Raw genomic sequence first — 22,174 nt, forward strand, 5'->3', positions numbered from 1 at the left:
TAACATGATCTGCTAATGTCAATATTTACTGTAAAGGAGATGAAACTGCTACACTTCTAAAACTGTTTTCTTTCTCTTTGGTAGAAAGGGAAACCTTAGACTGAAAACTCTGCAGACTGAAAATATACCATACTGCCTCCTACTGGAGAAAGGGCAGGTGATAGCATGGAAGAGATTGGAAGATGGTCTGTCAATCCCATAGGCTGGAGATCCATGGGGAACTGTGGCCTGAATCTAATGGATCTTTGCCTTACACATGAAGTGCTCCCCATACCGTTTCCCAACATTGGCAGTTTGCTCAGTTCCTATGCTGCTAGTAGCTCTTCTGGTGGCTTTTATACAATTCTGTCCCATCCAATGGAGGATGAAGCTATAGAGCAAGTTAAAGTTGACCTTGCTAATAGAAACTTAAGCAGCTGTTTCCCACTAAGTGACAATGGGTTTTTGTTGGAGCATGTGCCCCAAGCCCCTGACTCCACTCTCTAGGCCAGGTCCTCTGCCCTCCCCTCAAAATTCAGCTGGAGCTCTGCTCACTTTTTTGTTGTTATTGCAGAGAGGCAGCTGGGAGCTGTGAGAGTGGGGAAGCATACTACCTTTTTCTCCCATTCTCTGCCCCACCCCAATTGTATAACTAACAAGAATTGCTGCTCCCTGTCACACCACACAGGGAAAAATATAGCACTTACTTTCTCCAATAATGAGATGAACATGACTTCAGCTTTTCTGTCTTTTTAAAGAAATAACATTTTTTTGGAGATTTTTTGTTGTTTGAATTTCACAAACACCTACAACATTTCAAAACAGTATTTTAGAGTTGCATTCTGTATGATGCAAAGTTGAGAGACACCATTCCAGTCTCTTCAGTCTGGGTATGTAGCCAATATTTACTCTTTGTAGGACTACTGTATACACTTATATTAGATACAGAAATCTGGTATTTATTTAGGTGAGAACAATCATGTCCTTGGCTAACTTGAAAGTGTTTTTAGCAGCCGTGCAATATAATGTTACACCCTGATTTCAAATTTGGTTTAGGTCTCATTAGAAAAAACCCTTAAGAGTTTCTTTTTTAAAGATTTTCATAAGAAGTCTGCTCATCCACATAATTGTACCCTTCCCATGTGTATATCCTAAATCCTTTAATCCATTCTATAATGTTAAAATGTCTAACAACAATTTTTCCTTTAATAAAAACTGAATATACTTTGCAGTATTTAACTTTAATATATGCTGCATAAATCAGCATGTAGCCTAATGCTGTTCAGTGGAAATTATTTTAATTCTTGGCATGTTATTGAGAAAATGGAACAAGGACTTTAGGTATTAAATTTCATTTTTAAAGGCAGGGTTTTATTTAAAGACTTAACTCACTTTTGTTAAATCTTAATAAAAATATCATCCGGCCATATTTTTATTAACATTGTAACATTGTCAGGTTAATTGGTATCTGTATATTTTAAATGAATCTAAACCAGATTGGTCATCATGTTTGAGAGCCATATTGTGTTCTATAGGGGCTGAAAACCCAAAAGAAATAGAACCAAGCTATGACTGGCACATTCACAGTGGATTACTGCTTTGTGGGTGAAATTCACTCCAGTGCAAAGGTCTCACACACAAAGGCAGGAGTTGGCACCACCACGCTGCGCAACAGACACTTGACAAAATTACCGTACCTAGTGATGAACGTGGGGGGAGGGATCATTCAGTTGTTCAACGTTTCTTGAAAAGTTAGCACAGACCTCAAAATTTTTATTATGGACACGTTGCTGACCCCTGCACAAAGAAGCAGAGCCTTGGGTCATGTCAACTGTCCATAGTTCCATTAGTCAATGGAGCTATAATAATTAAGAGCTGAGGATCTGTGCCAGAGTCTTCTACACCATTTTAGGTACACTGTAATATTCCATAGTCTGAGAATTTTCCTGTAGTTTAGCACATCTGCAGGTTTATGCTCTTTTTGGAGATCACCACTGTTCAAAATTAAGTAAATCTTAGTTTAAAATGGGAGTTCGCAGAGAAGCAGGCCCATTGGGTCAATGGGATCTGAAGTTTATAAATCTGAAGGCGCAGGCTATATGAGCAACTTTGCAAGGACCACTGCAAACATTTCCTTACAGTTGCATCACCATCTACACAGAGGAGGAAAAAAACATGGAGGGGTGATTTAACATGGGAGTTTCCATCAGATTTTCTGGGTGGTGGGAGGTTGTTTCCTTGCAGAGTGGACAGGAGTAGGACTCACCAATCCCACTGATTCCTCAGATCTAAAGGGGTTTTCAGTAGCTCTCAGGCCATCCATGGAGGGTAGGGAGATACACAGAGCCCCAAGAAACTGGCTAACTAATAATTGCTAGGTAAAAGGCCAACTGAGGATACTTCATATATAATTTTGTAAATGACAGGGAACATACAAGACTTGCTTTTCATAACTCTCATTACTTTGTACAGTTTTATCTGACTGTAGGCACAGTTTGTAATGACACCTGTAGTTAAGGTTGCCTTACGCTTTCCTTCATAAAACCCTGTTTTCACTTGTTTATCATTTATAACTTTAGTTCCCATTGAAATCACTGGGAACTGCAAGTGCTCAGCACCTTTGAAAACCAGGCCACTTCTCTTTAGGTGCCTAAATGTGGCCTTAAGAGCCTAACTGTAGGCATTTAGGTTTGGAAATGTTGATTAATAATAATGTCACCTTTTCCTTCCATGGACATATTAATTACTCCCAATTCATACGATGTACTTTTTGTGTCAACTTGGGCCACTTTTATTTCCTGCCTCAAAGTGGACAGCTCTAGATCTGAGTCCTTTCCCTGTTCATGCTAAGATGTGAAAGCACATTGCTTATATAATCTAATTATAAAACACTTAGCAAATCACTTTTGCATCTGCTGTAGCATGACTCAAGCTGAACAACAAAATGAGGTTTTTTCCCCAGGCATGACGTGATGCCAGTAGAAATGGCCCTGATAGCTTTCAAAGCCATAAACAGAAAAACGTTGGCTTATCTGGCAATTTTTTGTCTATGATAAGATATTCTTACTGATGATCCTGACTTATGAGTTGCAAATCCTCACTTGTTGTTGTGATCGAGGCACCTCAAGGTAAAGTGCAGAAGATGGGCCACTTGGAGGCCATCCCATAGGTTCTCTCTTCAGAATAAGATCTTCCAAAGCTTTTTTATTGTTAACAACAACTTGGTATGTTGTACATCATACTATAGTGCTAGTAACATATGCTCGTGTCATGGGGAACCTTGCCTAGAATGCCATCCTGTGGTAGAACAGGTGCACCTGCCTCACTTTCCCTTTCTTCTGGTCCCCAGTAACTCCATCCAGGTTTTCTCTTGATTCAGTAATATCCCTCCCCCCTTGGGGGACAGTTTATTGCAAAAACATAATTCAAACAAGCCATAACAAAAGTATCCAAACATAGTCCATTTCTCACCACCAGTATATCTAGTCCTTAAACTTCCACATGCTTTAATCTGTTGACATAGCACATACCATGCTCCAGAGCCTGCCGCCACACATGGGCTTTTCTTCAGCCCGCATGTGTCCTTTTATCAAGACAACCACCCTAGCTCTCCCAGCTGGAGTGCAATCCCTTTCCTGCCAGCAGGCACCCTCCCCACCCCCGCCACCATAACTTCTCTGCTGGGAGCTCATCTTCATCTGAGGAGCATTCCTCACTCTCCCTGGCTCTCAGCCCTCTGGCTCTAGCTATCCAGCATGGAATGTCAGAGGGCAAGTCCCTCCACTGCTCCCCTGCTTTCAGCCCTCTCTGGCCCTTTGCTCTCTGGTGTTGAAGGCAGCAGGCAACTCCCTTTGGTGCGCTTTGGCCTTCAGCTCTCTGGCCCTGACTCTTTGGCTTGCAGTGACCAGCCAGTAAACCCCTTTAGCTGCTCTTGCCTTCAGTCTTCACCCAGGAACCACCTACAGCTTCCTTCAGGGACCTCCTCTAGTCTGCTTGCCTCTGGCACCTCTGACCTGCCAATATCTCATTCCCAGGCAGCTCTCATCTGCCCTTTTTCTGACTGACTCCAACTCATCAAGTATGTCATTTATATGGCCCAATTAGGAAGCAGTATATGAGTCACACGTTCACTGGCTTCTTCCCTCTTAAAGGGCCAGTGCTACCCTGTGACACCATGGAATTATAACCTTCAGATTGATCTGTAACTAGCACTATAAAAATGTCAGATTAAACAAATAACTACTGTAGAGAGTACATATGCAAATCAGGAGAGGATGGATGGATCGATCATGGGAAATGCCTTTTTGATACAAGAAAAATTGGCCCATTTTCTCTTTTATAGGACTCACAGATATAGACAGAAGAGAAAAAAATAAGGGGTATGGATGGCAATATAAATACCACAAAGGTACAAAGAACTTATTTATCACCTCTTTAGAGTTTCTTATGTTTCTCAGTATTTTCCATTCAGCCAGACATGCTACTAAATTCAGGACTCACTGGATTCTGTTCCTTGCACAGTCCCTGGGATAGCAGATCCACCTAAACAGTGAGTCAAATGGGGTAAAGCACCAATATATGAAATTACTTATAAAACTATGGCCTCCTAGGCTGTACAGGCATGAATGATCTTGGACAACAATTGTACTGGGTGGAGGATACCTTGAGAGATTGAATTCTGAGGTAATGCATTATTTGCAGCTTCTTAGAGATGCTTCTCTGGCTCTCTCAAGTAGAATATTGGAATCCTGTGGCTTTCTGGCATCATGAAGGCATCTATTTTTGAATGTCCAAACTTCTGTGTTAATTCCTTGAAGAATTCATAGATTCCAAGGCCAGAAGGGACCATTGTGATCATCTAGTCTGACCTCCTGCATAACACAGACTATTGATAGATCTTGCTCCTCCATACTGACCCTCATAACGCATCCACTATCATTTCAGTTCTTCACCACCACTCAGTTATATCTTCATTCCATCAATATTTATTTTCTAAAGAATCAGTAATGCACAACACACAATAGAAGACGCTGTATCCTGTATCAAAGAACAGTGCATGGTACCGTGAAATGTATAAAGAAATGTATTTTTATGTTTATCTTGTAGGTATTCTTCTTTTTATTTTCATCAGCCCAGATCCCAATTTGTCATGTTCATCTGCTTGCACTGATTTTTCAAAACTATGCTAGATTCTTTCTGATCATTTTATTTTGTTTTTGTTTTCCTTGGTATCATAGCCACATGGAATCACTCAAATGGTTTAGATGCATGAGATTTTCTTTCTCTTCCAAAAAACTATATTTTCCACTGAATAATTCTGTTAAGTTTAACAATGCAGCTCTTATTATGCAAAATACCTATTTATGATTAAACAACATTCAATAGCCATTGACTGTAGCCCTCAAAAAATAAAAATGGGGAACAGAACAAATCATCATGCTCTATAAAGAGAAATGGGATCACTATGGCAGAACATGAAGGACATCTCTTATTCTCTATCTATTTCTTTTAAACAATATCTTGAATAGGTTGCACTAGACAACAAAACATCTCTTCAGGTTAGGGTTAATGAATCATGGCAAAAGCAGGAAGTTTAGGTAGCAGCAACTAATCTGCCACCCATTCTGTCTCCTGACATCCATTAAGAAGTGACTGGAATAATATATACAAAAGTCTTTCCTCCCAACATATATCCCTCCCCTAGTCCATTTTCCCTGCACCAACTGGGTTAACTGAATCACTGAACCTATAAGTTACAGAAAATAGTTCTCACTAGTTATTTCAGGGTGGGTCTGTAAGGGGGAATAATAGATTGTTGATGTATGTTAGTTAACTCGCGAGTTATACTGATAGCATGCACAGAGACACCTGTTCCATTTTCAATACACATCACATGAACACACAGCAGCAGTTTGCTGTCAACTGAGGGCACAGAGTTCTCAGAGGGTATCCCCGGTCCTTTGCTTCACTGCTGAGCAGCATGAATGCGGGGATTGTTTTAGCAGTGAATTGTGGAAAGCCAAGTGGGTTCAAATATTTTTTAAAAAATCCCGTGTTTTCACTGTCTCCATCCCGTACTTCCTTTCTGGGAGGTCTTGTGGCATTTCAAATTGCTGTCAGCCAACAATAGACCCAGCAATGCTCCACACCACTATGGTGACAAGTGCAAATACCCACAGGCTGCTCAGGCTGTACCACAGCACTCCAATCCAGATGAATTTGGCACTGGACTTCTGCCATTGCACCACTGAAAAGGAGATGTGGTAGTAAGAGAATATTCTCTGGCAGCAGCAGCTTCTCTGGCAGCAGGAGGATACTTTGCAGTGGCGGCAGCAGGATGAGGTGGAAGAATCATAATACACTGAGCTGTTCCTGGATTAACGACATGACATTCGGTGCCATTTCTGGGCCCACAAAACCAGCATGGATTGGTGGGAGAGGATCATTTTGCAGAGCTGATGTGATCAGCAGTGGTGATGGAATTTCAGAATGATGAAGGGTACCTTTTCTGAGATCTGTTCAGAATGACTCCAGAGCTTCAGTGACAGTATTCCAGTATGTGGTGCTCCATACCCATGGAGAAACAGCCTGCTGTCGCCATCTGGAAGCTTGCCATTTCAGAATGTTGCCATCTGTAGCCAACCAATTAGGCATGGTGAGATCAACCGTTGGAGTCATTCTTATTGTAGGCCTGCTATGCCATTGAAAAGGTGCTATTTAACAAGGTCATGAAGCTGGGTAATGCTCAGGAGATTAATGATAGCTTTCCACACATCAGGTTCCCAAACTACATTAGGGCAACTGATGGAACTCCCCAGAGCACAGAATTTATAAACAGAAAGGGGCATTTCTCTATGGTGCTCCAAGGAATGACTGAACACCGCAGAAGTTTTACAGACATTAGGGACCCTGATACTAGGATCTTTCTGAACTCAGTACTATTTAAATTAATGGAGAAAGGACTGTTCACCCTCAGGACCAATGTGGCATTAATGGTGTGGTGGCTGGTCCAGTTATTCAGGTACACATGGCTTACCTGATCATGTGCTGGCTAATGAAGCTATACACAGGCCACATGGACAGAAGAAAGGACCGTTTTAACTATTGCCTGAGTACTGTAAAATGGTAGGCAAGTGTGCATTGGCTGTTTGAAAGGCAGATGGCTCCGCTTCTAAAATAGCAGAAAAAAAGTTCCAACCTTTATAGCTCTGTGCTGTGTTTTACACAACATTTGTGAGAACAAGCAGGAAAGCCATACTAATGGGTGAGAGGCGGAGGTGCAGAGACTTGCTTGGAGGTTCAACCAGCCAACAAGGTATCCTATAGAGAACACAAACACACAGGGGAATGCTGTCAAAGTGTTTATTGTTCATATTTTGAGTCTCCTGCCTGAACATGTTAGCTTGTGGAGTGTGTGTTGGGATGCAGTCATTGCAAGCACTGTCTAGTGTGTGTGGGTGGTTGAAGTTTAACGTTCCTTATGTGTTTTTTGCAAAACCCTATCAATTATTTCAGCTTTGTTCAAGGAGTTTGTGTTACATCTCTTATGAGTCATCGTCACATTTATTGTAAATGGTTTTATTATGAAAGGACAGTAAAAACAATGATAAAGTTTTAAATGAAACTACTTGAAAATAATATCTTTGTATCTGGAAATGCATGTAACTAACCAATCTTCTTAAGTAACCAACTATATAAAAACCTTTTAATTTCTGCAACAGAGCAAACAAAACTCAAAATGCAACAGTAAAATATTTCAAATAGAACAATTTAGGATGGGGCAGGTACATTAAATTAAAGGCAAGTATCTACCTCGCCTCTGGATCTTCTTGCCTGCATGGGTTCTTGGGTGTGACTTTACCTCCCTGTTTCTGACAGTGTGAAGCATCAGATGCTTCAGAGACCATCAACAGAACAGGGCAATGTTGAGTGATCTATCCCCTGTAGTCCAGTCCCATCTTTTGGCAGTTGGAGATTAGGAATACTTGGAGCAAGAGGTTGCATTCTTGATCATCTTGGCTAATAGCTATTGATGGACCTATCCTCCATGAATTTCTCTAATTCTTTTTTGAACCCAGTTGTACTTTTGGCTTTCACAACATCCCATGGCAACGAGTTCCCAGGTTGACTGTGTGTTGTGTGAAGAACTGCCTTATATTTGTTTTAAACCTACTGCCTATTAACTTAACTAGGGGGTCACCCAGTGCTTGTGTTATGTGAAAGGGATAAATAATGCTTTCTTATTCACTTTCTCCATACCATTCATGATTTTATAGACCCCTTTCTTATCTCCCTTTATTTGTCTCTCTCCTAAATTGAACAGTCCCAGGTTTTAATCTCTCCTGGTATGAAAGCTGTTTCATATCCCTAATCATTTTTGTTGCCCTTCTCTGTACATTTTCCAGTTCTAATATATCTTTTCTGAGACGAGGTGACCAGAACTGTTTGCAGTATTTAAGTTGTCCGTATACCATGGATAGTGGCATTATGATATTTTCTGTCTTATTCTCTATCACTTTCCTAATGGTTCCTAACTTTCTGTTAGCTTTTTTGACTGCCTCTGCATGTTCAGTGGATGTTTTCAGGAAACTGCCCATGATGACTCCAAGATCTCTTTCTTCAGTGGTAACAGCTAATTTTGACTCCATCATTTTGTATGTAGAGCTGGATTATTTTTTTTTTCAGTGTGCATTACTTTGCACTTATCAACATTGAATTTCATCCACCATTTTATCATCCAGTTTAGTGAGATCCCTTTGTAACTTTTCATAGTTAGCTTTGGTCTTAACTATCGGCTGAGTAATTTTGAATTGTCTGCAAGTGTTGCCACCTCACTGTTCACCCCCTTTTCCAGGTCATTTAAAAATCTGCTGAACAGCACAGGTCCCAGTACAGATTCTTGGGGGATCCTGCTATTTACCTCTCTCCATTGTGAAAACTGACCATTTATTCCTACCCTTCCTATCTTTTGACCAATTACTGATCCATGACAGGATCGTTCCTCTTATTCCATGACTCCTTACTTTGCTTAAGAGCCTCTGGTGAGTGACCTTGCAAAAGTACAAGTACACTATTGACTGGATCACCTTTGTCCACATACATGTTGACTCCCTCAAAAAATTCTAATGAGTTGGTGAAGCATGATTTCCCTTTACAAAAGCCGTGTTGACTCTTCCCCAACATTTTGTGTTTATTTATATATGTGCCTGAATACTCTGATATTTACTACAGTTTCAATCAATTTGCCAGATGCGGAAGTTAGGCTGATTGGGATGTATTTGCCAGGATTGCCTCTGGAGCCTTTTTTCAAAATGGGTATTACACTAAGTACGCTCCAGTGGTTGGGTACAGAGGCTGATTTAATCAATAAGTTATATACCACAGTTAGCAGTTCTACAATTTCATATCTGAATTCCCGCAGAGCTCTTGGATGAATACCATCTGGTCCTGGTGACTTCTTATTGTTTAATTTATCAATTTGTTCCAAAACCTCCTCTATTGACAGCTGAACCTGAGACAGTTCATCAGATTTATTACCTAAAAAGAATAACTCGGATGTGGGGATCTCCCCCATAACCTCTGCAGTGAAGTCTGATGCTAAGAATTCATTTAGCTTCTCTGCAATGGCCGTGTCTTCCTTAAATGCTCCTTTAGCACCTTGATCATCCAGTGGTTCCACTGACTTTTGGCAGGTTTCCTGCTTCTGAAGTTTTTTTTTTAATTGCTGTTAATTTTTGTGTCCTTATATAGTTGTTCTTCAAATTTTTTCTTGGCCTGCCTTATTATTTTTTTACACTTCACTTTCCATAATGTATGCTCCTTTTTAGTTTCTTCACTAGGATTTGACTTCGTTTTTAAAGGATTTTTTTTCTTTAACCACCTTTTTTACTCTGTTTAGCCAGGGAGGCATTTGTTTTGGTCTTCTTATGGCTAGTTTTTTATACTTGGGGTATACATTTAGTTTGAGCCTCTATTATGGTGTTTTTAAATGGGCCCCATGCAGTTTGCAGGCATTTCACCCTTGTGACTGTTCCTTTTAATTTCCATTTAACTAGCAGCCTCATTTTTGTGCAGTTCCCATTTTTTAAATTAAATGCTACTCTGATGGGTTCTTTTGGCATTTTTCTTCTTACAATGATGTTACATTTAATTAGATTATGGTCGCTATTGCAGAGTTGTAAATCTATATTCACTTCTTGGACCTGATCCTGTGCTCCATTTAGGACTAAATCAAGCAGTATTGTTTGTGGTCTTGAGCGGCATGCAATGTACATGTATACCCCAATGTACATGTATACATGTAAATTATGAAAAACTAATCAAATTTCTTTTCCTGTAAGCACTGTCTCGATAAATTGAATTTTGCACAGATGAATGCTTTCGTTATTAGAATCTGCTGGTGAGGGGTGGGGTGGGGCACAGACTGTGACTGGGCCATGTTGGCAGTGCCATTTTGAAATAGCAAAAAGGGTGAGCGGGAAGGAGGCGGGAGCTCCCAGCTCACATCCACCACCAGTCATAATAGATAATAAATTATGAACATAGGTACTTGCATAGGTCAAAGTTCTCTCCAGGGGTTCTGACTCTTTGGTCCTGGCCTTAGTTTCTGTCAGGCTCAGCCAATGCAGAGCAGGAATAGGGATCCACTGTATCAGGGCAGGACTGGGCCTGGCTTTGTAGCTTGGTTGTGGTAAGGTTCCTGAGTCCCAAAAAGATTCTGTCTCTCAGGGGGCAGCTCCTTTCCAGCATCCTCCTGATCATCCTCTGATCTTCTTCAGTGGGCGAGATACTATAGGCAGTAGGCTTCAGCAGTGTCCAGGATGGGTTGTACTGTATTTGTGCAGAATCATGTCCAATTAATCAAAAAAATTGAAAGGTCCAATGTCCCCTACCAGCTTGTTTTCTTTTATCCCTCATTTCAATGTACTTTCTCCTGAGCTGCTTGCTCTTTATCTCGCATTGGTCAGCATCCTAGAGATGATCCCTCAGGGACATCTGCTTGGAAAAGTCCACTAAAGGGTCCTTATTCCTGTGGCTTGTCAGAAGACCTTCTTGTACCAACACTTCTCCCCAGATGGCGATGAGATCCAGGGTTTTGGCATGGCTTCATGTCGTTGCACAAGACATATTGGGGGGCTTATGGATTGCAATAGTGGTTGTACCGCCAAAATAATGATGGCCTGGGATCCAAGAGCAAATGGGCAAAACCTGGCTCTTTGCCACCTTTTAAAAAGGGAGAAGAGCTGTCCTGGAAACTTGATACCAGAGCAAGGAGGGCAAAAACTAAAGACAGGTCAGTAATAGTCAATCTGCAGAGCACTGTGAGATAGCTGTCAGAAGTATGCAAATAGTGGGGCACAGCAATTGTGTGCACATGAACCAAAGACCAAACTAGTTCAATTGAAAGCAAACCTAGTCGACTTTGCAACAGGATTCCAGAGTTCCCGATAAATGCAGTGTTAGTGCACAGTAATGGGTGTATGCAAATGTTATCAAACAGAATTAATTTGATTTGATCTGGTTTAAGACCCCTGTGTAGACAAGCCCCTAGTGGCCAAGAAGGCAGTCCTTGAGAATTAAATCTGTCCCTCCCACACACACACTTTGATTGATAAAACTAGCTATCCAGTATAGGTCCATGTGATGGGGTGTCTGCCCCACACTGGTGGAGAAAGGGTTAAAAGCAGCCATGGGGAAGCTGTACAGCAGACAGCCAATCAGAGAGTGGCTGCAACGAGCAGCCAATCAAGGCAGAGCAGGCCCATATATAAAGAGAGCTGCGGGGAAGAGGTGGCAGTTCCCTCTTGGGAGCTTAGGGACAAAGGACTGGGTCCCTGAAGGGGTGAGGGAACTGCCAGCACCCTGGACAGAGCAGTGCTGGGCTGGGTCAGGAGGGAGCTCCAGCCTGACTGGCTGGAAAACTGAAGCTCTGATATAGGGGCAGAGAAGGTGCTAGGGCTATGGGGAAGTGGCCCAGGGAAACAGATGGCGGCGGTTGAAGGAGACGCAGCATGTGGCTGCCGCCTAGAGGGTCCCTGGATTGGATCCGGAGTAGTGGGTGAGCTCAGGTCTCCCCCCACCCTTGTACCCATTTGCCACTGAAGGGAGTGGCCAGTGAAGGGCTGCAGTTTGTCACTGAGGCAAGTGCAAAAACCTTGGGCTGCAGTTGGCCACGGAGGCGAGTAGCTGGACAGAGGACTGCTGTTCCCCAAGAAGTGGGGGAGACCGGAATGGGGCATGGCTGGAGGGCTGTGTCCTGAGGGACGCAGGTCCAAAGCAGAAGTGACGACAGTAATGAGACACCACCCGGAGGGGGGTGCCCTACAAAAAGAGGGAGCTAAGTCCCAGAAGGACCAGCAGGAGGCATCATGGTGGTGAGTTGGAACCATTACAGACTGATGGAATAACTGGCATTAGGCAAGGGAAATATCTGGAATCAGATGGAAGTATTACATGATATCTTATTTTGGAGCCTTTATCTAACTTTATTGCCCAAGTAATCATTTTTATTCTGTTAATAACTGGCACAAGCTAGTTCTTTCTGATGCCAACATTTGCTTTGAGGGTGTCCTTACCATCAATGTGACATCACAGCGATTTGTTCATATTTTGATAAATCAATAGCTGTCAATACATTTTATTTAATCTGGATTTTGCATTACTTTTTATTGAGATTATTTGTATTTTTAATCATCCCTTGGCAGCAGGACATCTGGCTCTCTGCTTATCTCTGGGGTCCCAAATGTGGATTTGTGCACCTCTCAGTTGCTACCATTGGTGCCTCATGTTAACAAGTCTGGTATGTCTGCTGAATATGTACACCAGATACATTTTTGGTCCATGGCCAAAAGGTTTAAAACACATACACATACAAAGCATTACGACTGAACACCAGGCTGCTATTAGTAACATTTTTGTTTTCTATACTTTCACACTGATGGTGTGTTGCCTTCTATTTTTATAGATCATTTATATGAAGAAAGTGGGAGTACTATGTAGCAGAGGCATCCCAGTCTAATGGAATAAGAATAGGGCTCAAAGTGAGGTATTTCTGGGATCTAAGTCCTGCTCTGTCCTTTATTTGCAAATGCAGCCTTGGACAAACCACTTAACCTTCCCAGGTCTCAGTTTTCTAATTGCTAAAATAGGGCTAATTACACTTACCTTTTTTGCAGTATTGTTGTGAGAATTTTCAGTGTTCAACAGCACTCTGAAGATGCCACAAAAGCAACAGGTGTTTTTATTAAAGTAGTCAAAGGTACAGTCAACAACGCCTAGAACATTAAAGCACTGGACCTAGTCAGGGAGAGGTTTCCACCTTCCTTTGTTCCTGTAGTAAAACAGCTGTAAATTATATCCATATTTTTACTCATGAGGTGAAATCATGTTAAATGGATGCTGGTTCACTGCATAATGACAGGAATATTAGTAGGCTGCTTTAGCCATCTAAGAAGAATAGGTAATTTGCTTCTCAAGCAACCCTTACTTCTATAGGGAAATGTTGGCTGTTTATCCATTCTATCAGCAATGTTCAGAAGAGCTTAAAACCTCTGGGATTTTTTTCTTCTTTTTAATGTTTTGGGTAGAATTAAATTTCATGGTATAACAATGTACATAAAGAGCTTTGTTTCATTTTATATTCCTCTTTAGTTTAGTTTTGACTGCGTCTGAGTCTACATTGTCTCATTCTTGCTGTACCATTTATTAGAACCACTTTTTCTAAATCTCTTATGCTCCAGTAAACCTGGCTCTATTTATTAGCACCCAAGAGAAGACTAATACATTGCTTGGCATGACATACTTCCCCATATACTTCCTTGGATGCTAATTTTGTTGAATTGGACTGAGAGAGAACACTGACACTGTTACAGTTAATCACTCAGCATGTGACAAGTCACAGCTGAAGTCATAAAGACTGTGTGAACTATTTATTGAACAACATGAACCATATTGAGTTTACGGTTTTTACAATACTCTGAATAGATATGGCAACTTGTTACTACAAAATATTTAGGTCACATACTTACAGGGCTAGTTGTATAGCTATAACTATGAATATGGTTTTAATGTGTAGTGGTGTTAATATACAAAGAATAACTCGCTCTGAAGTGGGGAAGGAAACAGCATGACAAGCTTTCACTGCCTGTACTAGGGGGAGCTAGGACTAGGCGAGAGGAAAGAAGCAGAGTGATGCCAATCCCAGTAGAGTCAAACAGGAGTGGTACTAACTCCAAGGTTGGACACGGGCTGGCTAGCCCTGTCATAAAGAGACAAGGGGCAAGAGAGGGAGCTGAACCTCAAGCAATTGGCTTCCCAGTTTGACAAATTTTGTCACGCAAGATGGCTTTATGATCTGTCAGATTATCTGAGACCCACATGCGATAGAGATTACATAACATAACATACCATACTTTCCAACATATACAAAGAAGAATATACAACAAACCTCATTTTAAATTTGAAAGAAAATTCAAATTTTGATTATAAGAAAACTATCTGTGATAAGTGAGGGAACAGCACTGACAACATGTAATTGCAATACTGACATGTTAATAAATATCTGTGGGAAGTCAGGGCCGAGAGAAGCACAGGACCAGATGCTGTTAGCAACTGTGACAGAAAAATAAAGATCAATACCCAAAACTTTGTCCTTGTGCTCCCAGAACGAAGGTCCTGTGATCAGCATGTTTACACTCAATGATAGGCAAGAAGTTACTCACCTTGTGCAGTAATGATAGTTCTTCAAGATGTGTGTCCCTGTGGGTGCTCCACTGTAGGTGTGCTTGTATCTCTACACTGCTGATTAGAGAACTTTGGTAGCAGTGTCAGATAGGGCCTGCACATGCACTGTCTCTCCTCGTGATGTGCCATGAGATTAGCCAGCACAGGGACTCTGGAATGTCTGATGTACAGAGGTCCCTGGCATGGTGGGATTCTGCCCGTATTGATGGTCTTGGTGTCAATGCGAGGGAGAATGGGGATCTTGCCCATACCAGTCACTCCAGTGATGGATAAGGCGTCAGTGACAGTAGTGATTGACTCTCATACCAGCAGCACCTTTTTAGTAGAGTGCTTACTCCTGTCTCTTGGTGCAGATGACTTGGTGCCCATTTCCAACGGGTCCGTGGGCATGTCAGTGGTACCGGCTGCTCTGGGTCTCCATGAGCTATGGATGTTGGACCTAGATGTTCTCTAAGCCAAAGATACCAAGTAAGATGGAGATTGCTTACGGCTATCTTCGGGCTGACTGAGGACTTCACACTCTCTTCTTAGATGACTTGTAAGAGGAGTCAGCAATTGTTTTTTTCCCCACGGCCCTCTACATCTAAAGACTGTGGATTGAAGACTCAAGTCTGCCAGCTGACTGGTGGTGCAGGTCCTGGGAGGATCTGAGAGCTGCCTGTATGAAGATGATCTTCTGTTGGAGCTCTCTGTCCTTACAAGATCCACACTTTTTTGTTGGATGCGGCCTTCTCCTTGCAAGTGAAGCACTCCTTGAAGCCCGGTGAACTGGGCACACCTCTTTGTAGGGTAGGGTCCTCAACAAGGAAGAAGAAGCAGGAAAAAAGATGATTTTTTTCCCAAGGAGAAAGAAAAAAGGATAAAGAAAAAACTACAGCTATGCTAAGTTAAGAGAACTAAGTATCTATCTGTGAATAGAGTGATGATCCTAATGGACTGCGAGGAGCTCTGTCTTGAGCAAGGGATGGTTGAGAAGGAACTGAGGGGGGTTAGCCAGTGCATGCTGGCTAGCCTTGTGGCACAGCATGAGGAGAGACAATGCATGTGTGGGCCTACTGGACACTGCTACTGAAGTTCTCCTATCAGCAGCACAGGGACACAAGCATGCCTAGAAAGGAGCATCAATAGGGACACTACTCAAAGAAGATTTATATTTCCTCACTCTCTATTTGCAAAAGTTCATTCCATCAGAAGAAAATACATAAAAAAATTTGCTTGAACTTTAGGAAATCTGCCTTATCTTTTACTGCACAGGATTGCTTTGGACTTCATTGTTCCTTATTGCAGGAGCAAAAATACTCCTACACATTGCTCCGTATGTCACAATACTGCTGCAGAAGTGAAGAACAAAAATTAAGACTAAGTTTCTGAAAATATGGGATGGGAGAGAAGAGCAAGGACTGAAGGGAAACTAGCATGGTTTTTCATGCTTGATTTTGAACTTTCATTTCATGGAAGAATTAACAGTTCAACAATATATTTTAACTTATTAGTACATATTGAGGCATTGAGAAGTTTCACATGCTTTTAATCCTGCTAATAAATAATGAACGTCCAATGCATGTTTTTAAAAAAAACATTACAAGAGAGTCTATCGATAACATTCAACCAAACCCACAAAGCTTGAGGTGAATGTCTAAATGTTAAGAGTCAGAGAAGGTACAGAAGTAAAGACAATGCAGACTGAATGCTGACACTCCATGCTTCACTCATAGCTTTGTGTTGAGAATTAGGCCCTTCAGCATATTGCATATGCATTATCCATACCTTGAAGTTTTATCTTTAACTTCACTGCTTTTATGTTAAATCAGACCCTTAATGTTTATTTGAACCGATTTACCTAGTTTTATTCTCACCACTGGGAAAAAGGACAGTGGTGGGTTCTACCCAGAGACCAAAATTTGGGTTTATAACCCAATACAGTAGAACCTCAGTTACAAACACCGTGGGAATGGAGATTGTTTGTAACTCTGAAATGTTTGTACCTCTGAACAAAATGTTATGGTTGTTCTTTTGACAGTTTACAACTGAACATTGACTTAATACAGCTTTGAAACTTTACTATGCAGAAGAAAAATCCTGCTTTTAACATCTTAATTTAAATGAAACAAGAACAGAAACAATTTCCTTACCTTTGTCAACTTTTTTTAAACTTCCCCTTTATTTTTTTAGTAGTTTACATTTAACACAGTACTGTATATTATTTCTTAAAAGATTAGTGTTGGAAGAGACCTCTGGAGATCATCTAGTCTAAACCCCTGTTCAAACCAGGACCATCCCCAACTAAATCATCCCAGCCAGGGCTTTGTCAAGCCAGGCCTTAAAAACCTCTAAGGATAGAGTCCACCACCTCCCTAGGTAACCCATTCCAGTGCTTCACCACCCTCCTAGTGAAAAAAACAAAACAAAAAGAGGAGTCCTTGTGGCACCTTAGAGGCTAACAAATTTATTTGGGCATAAGCTTTCATGGGCTAGAACTTACTTCATCAGATGTATGAAGTAAAAGATACAGGAGCAGGTATAAATACATGAAAGGATTCTGCACTTATCCTTGTTGAACCTCATCAGATTTCTTTTGGCCCTATCCTCCAATTTGTCTAGGTCACTCTGGACCCTATCCCTACCCTCCAGCATATCTACCTCTTCCCCACAGCATAGTGTCATCCTGAAACTTGCTGAGGGTGGAATCCAACCCATTATCCAGATCATTAAATGAAGCTGTAGAACAAAACCAACTCTAGAACCGACCCCTGAGTCACTCTGCTTGATACCGGCTGCCGACTAGACATCAAGCTGTTGATCACTACCTCTTGAGCCTGAAGATCTAGACAGCTTTCTATTCACCTTATAGTCCATTCATCCAATCCATAATTCTTTAACTTGCTGGCAAGAATACTGTGGGAGACCGTATCAGAAGCTTTGCTGAAGTCAAAGTATATCACGTCCATCGCTTTCCCCATATCCACAGAGCCAATTATCTCATCATAGAAGGTAATTAGGTTGGTTAGGCATAACTTGCCCTTGGTGAATCCATGATGACTGTTCCTTATCACCTTCCTCTCCTCCAAGTGCTTCAAAATGGATTCCTTGAGGACCTGCGCCATGATTTTTCCGGAGACTGAGTGAGGCTGACTGGTCTGTAGTTTCTGGGATTCTCCTTCTTCCCTTTTTTAAAGATGGGCACTATATTTGCTTTTTTTCAAATCGTCTGGAAAAAAATTTGCTATTTTTGGTGTGTCTGATGCTGCCTGATTGTGTATTTTCAGTTCCAAATGAGGGGTGTGGTTTACCATCAGTTTGTAACTCTGGCGTTTGTAACTCTGAGGTTCTACTGTACTGACACCCCAGATGCAGATACAACTGCCCAAACTGACAAAACACAGGTTTACTCAACTTTGTTCACATTAATCCAAGAATATTTACATCCTCCAGATATAAGGGATAAAGTTTAGGGGTGAGGAAACTATATTCAAAGACAGATGATGTGAGGTCTCTTGGAGCTCAGAGAAATCCTCTTCTGACTACTCCAAACAATTCAATTAACAATCAGTTGACAGCCAATATAGTTAATGTCTTTCAGAAGGACAAAAGAGAAGTCAGATAGAACTGTTTTACTTATATCTCTGTCACAAGGTCCCTGGTCCCTGTGAGCAGAGTTGGGCCCAGCTCCCCTGAGTCAGAGTGAGCCCAATCCAGTAAATTAAAGGGAGCTGGGCTAAAACTGGGAAGCTGCCAGGAGTAGGAGGTCCAGATATCTCTCCAGATGCCTGAAACAAAGGATGAGTTAAGACTGTTTTTCCTGCTCCTTTACTTGCCTGTTTTAAGAAAAGACACTGTCTTAAAGGAGACTGGGCATGGCAGTGTGTGCTTGGAAGTGGGGGGTGGGCGGGGGGGGAAGCCCTGCCCTGCGACAATCCCCCCCAAAGAAAGAGCATCAGAAGCTGCACTTAAATTTGTATATAAGTCTATCAAAATACTAAGTAGTGAGGAAAGACTGGAAGTTTCAAAAGATAGATAGGAAGAGAGTAAGATAGACAGTGTGAAATAACTACAGTCAGAAAAGTGCAGACAGTATAAAGTAAACAGATTCAGAATTTCTCACCTGATTCCAGCAGGAAACAGCCAACTGCCAGTGTAAGTCAACAAGAGTCAGGCATTATCTTTATATACACTATTTTAGCATAGCAGAAAAAACTACCCCTGAAACCAAAGGAGCTTTGCAAGCCTTTAATTCCCATGGAAGCCAATCTGGAACTGATGATATTTATGACCAGACTTTGAGGGAGGACAGACCCCAGAATTAAGAAAGAGAAGAAGTAGACTTCCTCCCTCTGTCTCCAGGACATTTATACAATTTTGGTATCCTGATGGCTAGTATACACACATTGCCAGCTCTGAAGTGTAAGCACTACCCATACACTTCAGTAAAATGCCAGTTAGCCTTAAAATTTAGGTATGTTACCTAGCTTCTAGCTAAGAAGTAAATGCCTGCTTCTAACACACTCACACAAAATCTGGAACTTGATCTCACCTCTATAAATAGCTGCAGAGGGAGAGAGAAACACATGAACATTTGCACAGTTATTGTGGAGAGCAAATGCTTAGGAATGGAAAGCAAGAAAACAAAACCCCTAAGTTATCTGCATTTCCCAGTTTTTATATGATCTTTGGGATAGGATCTCTCTCTTTTTTTTTTTTTATACACTAACTAAATCGTGTCAAGTACATTGGGACTAAACAAATAACAATAATTAGTGACAGTAACTCCAAGTTTCTTAACCAGTAAAACAGACTTTACCTACTTTACTTAAATCTCTGAATTCTCTTCTTCAAAAATTATAACCACTATTAGAATTGACTTAAAACAAACCTCATTTCATTATACTGTATAGTGTAAGCTCTGGGATGCATTTTGGTTGATTTCTTGCATTTCAGTGCTTGTAACAACTTATCAGCCCTGACTTGTATTGTTTCACTCTTCTAAACATTCACTTTATTAATATTAAACATGTACAGAAATTGAACATCCTAAATCTAATAATAAAACATTATGTTATCTAATTAAAGCATACGTTCCTTTACTTTCTGAAACTAGTATTTCTTTCCTCAAATTATAATTAAAGAACAAATAATACATAACAATTTATATATCCACTATGATAAACAGAAGAAATGCCTACCTTTGGGGCAATAAACAGTATAGTATTGTTGTACTATAGGAAAATATTTGGAAGAAAGCACACCCCAAAATACTGCTTCAGTAGAAAATACATGATAAACCCAGTGGTGGTGTACGAAGTAGAAGAAATAATAATGTGAGCAGACTGATACAGGTGGGTGCTGCAAGTAACAAAGTCCCTCCTACCTTTCCTCTGCAAATTGACCCCATATTTGCAGCCTAAACCTTGGATGTGGATGCGGGTTTGTCATGGAGGAGGGTTTTGGTGGGGAAAAAAGGAGATTGTGAAAAGGATGCTCACTCTTCTGTAATCATACTTTCAGATTGAAACTCTGGGACACATTACAGTAGAGCAGTGTTTCCCAAACTTGGGACACCGCTTGTGCAGGGAAAGCCCCTGGCGGGCCCAGCCGGTTTGTTTACCTGCCGCGTCTGCAGGTTTGGCCGATCGCGGCTCCCACTGCCTGCGGTTCACTGTGCCCAGCCAATGGGGGCTGTGGGAAGCGGCAGCCAGTACGTACTTCAGCCCGTGCCACTTCCCACAGCCCCCATTGGCCTGCAGTGGCAAACCGCGGCCAGTGGGAGCCGCAATTGGCCGAACCTGCGGATGTGGCAGGTAAACAAACTGGCCGGGCTCGCCGGGGCTTTCCCCGCACAAGCGGCATCCCAAGTTTGAGAAACACTGCAGTAAAGGATTTGGCAGGAAGAGAGAAAACAATATTTATTAGTCTGTGACCCTTTCACTATTTTTCCCTGCACCCCCAGTCTCTTCATTCTCAGCCACTTTCTCTCCCAACTTTCATTTTAGCTGTTATCCTTCTACCTCCCCCACCCATGTCCCCTCACTCACGTACACCACCCTCACATTTATCAATTCACCCCTGCCCATTAACATTCCACGCTGCCAACGTAACATAACCCCCCTCAGGTCAGAACTCCTCAAGTTCCTCTGACTTCCTCCCATCAGTGGTCCCATAAAGCTCAACCCTCTCCGCTCACCTGACCTTTCCAAGTTCAGAACCTGCTTCCTCCCTTGGTTCATAATACCTACTTTCACTCTGACAGACTCAGAACCCAATGTTTCCTGCCCAATCTTCCTTCATTTCAGTATTGAGCATGTTCATAAGTTAGGTACTGAGTCTCAGGAGGAGTTTAAGATATTGCACCTACAGATAATTACTGCCACATTTCTGTAACACTTAGATGTCTGTCTAGTTGATGAGCTTGTACAGTGAGGCAGATTTATAAATGCATAAAAGACACCAGCAAAATTACAGCTGGAATTATTTGCAGATATCAGAAATAAGGCTGAGTTGAAGCTGTTCTAAAATTTAGGATCTTAATGTTTAATTTAATAGAAAATGTTAAAATAATGATTTTTCCATCCATTTCAGACTGCTGCCTAAACAATGCCTGGTGCAGGATCCACAATGGGCATGTCAAACTTGGAGTCAATAGGCCAAATTCAGACCTGGCATAAGCTTGTGTAACTGCACTGAAGTCATCTGAGTTGCATCTGTTTATACCAGGCCTGAATGAGGCATAGGGACATACCCCCTAATGTTTCCATTAAAGCTTTTTACATTAAAGCTTTTAAATTTTATTAGAATTCAAATAATATTGAAAGTTGGTTATTTAAACTTTTTGATGTGTGATGTGGGTACAAAAACCCCACACTGGGCCTGAAGGTGTTAGTGACTGTATGCTCAATCAGCTCCTCCCAGCTACACCTGCAGTAGGCTTCAAGCTGTTAAAAGGTCTGAACCTGGCCCAGTTTGGGGCTCACTGGGAAGGAGAGCAGATCTCTGGCTCTCACTGAGCTGGAGGCAGAGAATCCCTCTGAAGAAAGATAGGCAGCAACAGGGAGCCCAAGGCAGTTGTGAAGGAAAGCTGGAGGAAATGGGTCTGCCCAGGTTTATTTGTGCTGGTGGAGAGGCCTGTAGGGAGCAGGAAGACTCCTGCAAGGTCAGGGACTGCCCTGCTAGGGCAGTAAAGAAATTCTCCTGCAGCAGAAGCAGCTGGGTGGCGGAAAGTGCTAAGAAGCTTCCCAGTGAACCTGAGGAAGAGGCCAAGGGAGAGACATGCCAATAGACAGTGAGCCAAGGAGAACACCAGGAAAACCCCAAGACTGATGGAGGTAGGAAGTGGTCTGTACAGACAGGCCTGGGCTGCTTATTAATGGGTCCCTGCACTGGAACCCAAAGGAGAGGGAGGTTTGACCACCGAGTAAGGTGATGTTGAAACCCCACTGAAACAAGGGGTAAAGACTACTGA

General features: G+C 41.7%; 1 protein-coding gene across 13 annotated transcripts in view; it reads right to left on the bottom strand.

Moving 5' to 3' along the window:
* Positions 1–22,174, bottom strand: part of RNLS (renalase, FAD dependent amine oxidase) — a 148,824-nt gene that overhangs the window by 56,917 nt on the left and 69,733 nt on the right. For 11 of the 13 annotated variants that reach the window (XR_006282483.1, XM_038410443.2, XM_043517984.1 and 8 more), the window contains exon 5: positions 19,253–19,264. The exons of the other annotated variants lie outside the window; for them this stretch is intronic. Coding sequence is in view for 10 of the 11 variants with exons in the window: in XM_038410443.2 (XP_038266371.1) it covers positions 19,253–19,264 (12 nt within the window). In the remaining variant the exon portion in view is untranslated. The remainder of the gene's footprint in view (positions 1–19,252; positions 19,265–22,174) is intronic. 13 annotated transcript variants of the gene reach the window in all.

Source organism: Dermochelys coriacea, chromosome 7, assembly GCF_009764565.3.
Source record: "Dermochelys coriacea isolate rDerCor1 chromosome 7, rDerCor1.pri.v4, whole genome shotgun sequence".
NCBI lineage: Eukaryota > Metazoa > Chordata > Testudines > Dermochelyidae > Dermochelys > Dermochelys coriacea.